This window comes from Lolium rigidum, chromosome 1, assembly GCF_022539505.1.
Source record: "Lolium rigidum isolate FL_2022 chromosome 1, APGP_CSIRO_Lrig_0.1, whole genome shotgun sequence".
NCBI classification, from domain to species: Eukaryota; Viridiplantae; Streptophyta; class Magnoliopsida; order Poales; family Poaceae; genus Lolium; species Lolium rigidum.
Genome location: NC_061508.1, coordinates 288094815 through 288098920, shown reverse-complemented (window position 1 = coordinate 288098920; position 4106 = coordinate 288094815). Strand labels below are relative to the sequence as shown.

General features: G+C 49.7%; 1 protein-coding gene across 1 annotated transcript; it reads right to left on the bottom strand.

The window, feature by feature from the left end:
• Positions 1-553: 553 nt before the first annotated feature.
• LOC124695551 (GTP-binding nuclear protein Ran-3) lies at positions 554-2718 on the bottom strand. Its single transcript, XM_047228385.1, has 7 exons — positions 2650-2718; positions 2409-2535; positions 2190-2307; positions 1421-1510; positions 1126-1305; positions 891-968; positions 554-777 (listed from the first exon to the last, which is right to left on the bottom strand). The coding sequence occupies exons 1-7, from the start codon at positions 2650-2652 to the stop codon at positions 705-707; spliced, it is 669 nt and encodes a 222-aa protein (XP_047084341.1). The 5' UTR covers positions 2653-2718; the 3' UTR covers positions 554-704.
• Between the last annotated feature and the right edge of the window lie 1388 nt (positions 2719-4106).

Sequence of the window (4106 nt, the reverse complement as noted above, 5' to 3'; positions counted from 1 at the left end):
CGGACCCGGCGACTATGGAAGCTATCGCCTGTCGGGAGGCCATGGCGCTGGCTCATGATCTTATGGCGGATCGTGTAACGGTTGCGTCTGATTGCTTGACAGTCGTCAACGCTATCCACAGCAATTTTGCTGGGAGTTTTAGTGTAGTTATTGATGAGATTAAGGAAGCAGCAAACTCTTTACCGCTGGCTTCGTTTAGACATGAGAGTAGGGAGTCAAATAAAGAGGCTCATAGACTGGCACGCTCCGCCACATCCAGCGGTTTGGGACGTCGGGTTTGGTTTGATCAAACACCTGATGGTCTTTGTATCAGACACTTTGTTATGAATGAATAAAGTGCCATGTCGTTTCTCAAAAAAAAAAAAAAAAAAAAAAAAAAGCTATGCCCTTGCACGGAGACACTCTGTTCATTTTGTCTTAACAGCACCGAAAATAGGGGAAGTAGGAAAAGGCAACACATTGGCAATGATAACGAAACTGATTAACCATCCCATTGGTTCTGTTTTCTCAAGCACTTGACAAAGATATCTCAGCTCATATCAAGTACTACGGCCAAAACACGAACTGTCGCACAAACCAGCTACATCAAACGCCTACTAGAAAGTCTGACTGCGGACACAGATATCTCACTTCTCAAAAGAGTTCTAATTCTAAATCATATGTATGCTTTCAACTGAACTAGGTACAGCCTCCGATCTATCAGCTCAGTCCATGATGTTTTCATCATCCTCATCCGGGAGGGGCATTGCCGCCGCAGCTGCTATCTCTGCTTCAATCCTGCACACACAAAAAAGTTCTTCAGCATCAGAGGAGGAAGGCAACATCACAAAGCATGCAGTTTCAGTAGAGGAAGTATAAGCAGGAGTCTTCAGAGTATTGCTTCCACTCACTTTTTCTGCGCGACGAGGTCGACAGTGACTTCAGCAGGTTTGAGGGCCAACTCCTCGACAAACCGGAGGTTCATGTCCCTGCAATCACATCCGTATATCATTATTGTGTTGATTGTTCAGAATGATGTTATATTCCTTATTGTTCAGAATTAGCATAGCATTTCTTTTTTATTGAAGGAGAATCTATGTAGCATTCAAACAGTTAAGGTGGTGTGGTGCAGCGGAAATTAGTTACCCTGAGAACTTCCTCGCAAAATAGAGGAAAGGCTTCTCGAAGTTGTAGTTGCTCTTGGCAGAGATTTCATAGTACTGGAGGCTCTTCTTCCTGTGGAAGGTCACCATCTTGGACTTCACTTGTCGGTTCTTCACGTCCACCTTGTTGCCGCACAGGACCATTGGGATGTTCTCACAAACCCTGCAGGTTGCAACAAATTATTCAGTAGATGTGTCAGGTCAATTTTAGGAGAATTGTTGAAATAAGCAAATGCTAGGTGGAGACTGAAGATATTCTGGGAGAGCAGAATTTTTACCTGCAGATGTCCCTGTGCCAGGTGGGAACGTTCTTGTAGGTGAGCCTGGAGGTGACATCGAACATGATGATGGCACACTGGCCATGGATGCTGAAAAACAAAAGGAGAAAAGGTAAGAATGCAATCTCTCAATGTGCACAAGCCAAAAAAGTAGCAGTACAAGACATGAACCATTGTGTCTGTTGATCATGGCATCTTAATTAGTTGCTTTTCTGAAAATCACAAGCTCCTATGTACGAAAGGTGCTTACATGTAATCTAGTCAATTCTAGGTGCTGCAACTGTTTAAGTACTACCGATGTTTGGGGTCATCAGTAAAATATCAGTGTTCTGAAGCAGGCAGACTGTTTGCAAGTACTGTATCTTGTAAATACCAACTCAGCATCCGTTTAAATATCATTTATGAGCTTACTAGTATGAATAATCAACAGTGCACCAAGAGATCAACCAAAATTCATCAAGAACTTGGGCTACTTGTTTCTAGCAACTAATCCAAGTGATCAATTCGATATAAAATCGGAGGCATAGAGTACGACAAATAAAGCCAAAAATGCAGGATTCAAATACGTCACCGTGACCAACATGATTATTTCTTAGTACTAAGTTACTAGACCAGAAATTTCGAAACCCCGTCAAGTATGTAGGTACTAAGAGATTATATTACTGAAACATCTGAACCAAGATCGAGCGTAAGTAGCACTCGTCTCATAACAGATTCATTATCGATAATTGCAGCTAGCTAGTTGAGTTGATTCGAAGCAGGGTCTTACTAGTATCCGTCGCGGAGGCCGCCGAACTTCTCCTGCCCGGCCGTGTCCCAGCAGTAGAACCTGATCCTTCCGCGGTTCGTCTGGAAGTCCAGCGGCCGCACCTCCACGCCGATCGTCGCTGCAGAACAAGACGCACGTCATCTACAGAAACACGAGACGCGACCAAGGTCCGAAAGAGCCAGCAGACTAGAGACGTAAACAGGCAGGTTCATGACTTACGTTCGTATTTCTTCTCGAACTCCCCGGTGACGTGCCTCTTGACGAAGGTGGTCTTGCCGGTGCCGCCGTCGCCGACGAGGACGAGCTTGAAGCTGGGGTACTCCACGGCCTGGGTGCCGGGGAGAGCCTGCGTTGGGTCGGAAACGAGAATCGAAATCCATCAGTCAATCTAGAACGGCAGCCGAGAACCGCCTCGAAATTTGAGACCTAAACAAGAAGGAAATCGAAGAAATCCACGCACCATTGGAATCGAAACCTCCGGAGCGAGTCGCCGGACCAGAAACGAGGAGCACGGTCTAGCGTCGGCGGGTTGGAGACGGGATCGGAGAGCGATGGGCTTGAGGATTTCGGTGAGAGGGGACGCCCGCGGCCGACGCTTATATATGGCGCCGTTTACGCAAGCCCCGGTTGCCGGTTGCCGCCATGGTGTAGCTTGAGACCTAAGCGGATAATTTGCGCCGCACGATGCGAACGTACACATTAATCCTGGCCGTCCGTGTGTGTAACGGTCGGTGGTTAGCTTGGGATCTAAGCTATGTCCCACCGCACGCACACGCGACCCGTACGTGCAAGGTTGAGGACGCAACGGAAATGAGTAGCGTCGTCTCGACGCTGACACCGAGTCTTACCTTGACCCTGGTCTTTGTGGACAACTCCGTAGTCCGTACGGATATCCGTGTTTTGCCACGGTCCGTCCAAGATTTTTTCTTGTTGCACATCTAATCGTAACTAGGGAGTGTTAATTATAAGAGCATCTCCAGTCGCGTCCTCCAAACCGTCCCTCAAACCGCGCCGGATCGAGCGTTTGGGGGACGTGTTTTGTTCGTGTCGCCTTTGGGGAACGTCGCTCCCCAGTCGCGTCCCCCAATCGCCGCTCCCAAACATTAAAAGTAATTTAAATAGATAGAATAAAACTCTTTACTAATATTCAAATCGGTTCAACATAAACAAAATACATATAAAACTTTGAAAAAACATAATTAAATTACATACAAATTATTTTAAACTACTACTTCTTCTTCGATGATGGCCCCGCCTCGTCGTCATCGTCACGGTGGCGCTTCCTGCTCGTCACCTCTTCCGAAGAGGCGGTGTCGGCCGACGCGTCGGAGTCCTCGTTGTCGCCGGTGCTCGCCGGCTGCGCCTTGGTCTTGGCCTTGTCCTTGGCGGTATTGGCCTTCGCGTCCGCGTCCGCCTTCGCACGGGCCACCGCCGCCTCCTCTGACCCTTCTTCCTCCGCGTCCTCCTCCACGCCCAGCCATTCCTCCGCGCTGTCAAGTGGCGGGAAGGAATCGTCGTCGGCTGGCTGGGCGTCGGAGCTTTCTCCCACCAATGGCGCCATCCAGCGAGCTTTCCCTCGCCGGAGGTGTCGGACGGAAGCTCGGAGATGTAGCTCATCGTCGGCTGGAGGTGTCGGATGCGGCCGGTGAAGATCCAATAGCGCCGACGTACGGGTCTTATTGAGCGCGGATGATCGGCGGCGCGAAGTCGAAAAGACCAGCGGTTGCTCTTCCGAGGAGTCCCGACTCCATTCCGGCGGTTGCCGCGTCGTCGACGCGGTTGCCAATGCGACGGTTCCGCTTCCCGGCAACTGCACCGTCGCTACGTAGGCGGCGGCTGAGCTTCCGAGCCGCTGACTCGTCGGGCCCGCGTCGGTTTGCCTCGCTTTTCGTTGTGTCCGGCGTGCCTGGAGCGTCC

Coding starts and splice junctions, on each gene's coding strand:
- LOC124695551 (XM_047228385.1), bottom strand. Junction 2,308..2,408: donor GTTCGAGAAGAAATACGAAC/GTAAGTCATGAA, acceptor CTTGTTCTGCAG/CGACGATCGGCGTGGAGGTG. Junction 969..1,125: donor TTTGCGAGGAAGTTCTCAGG/GTAACTAATTTC, acceptor ATGTGATTGCAG/GGACATGAACCTCCGGTTTG.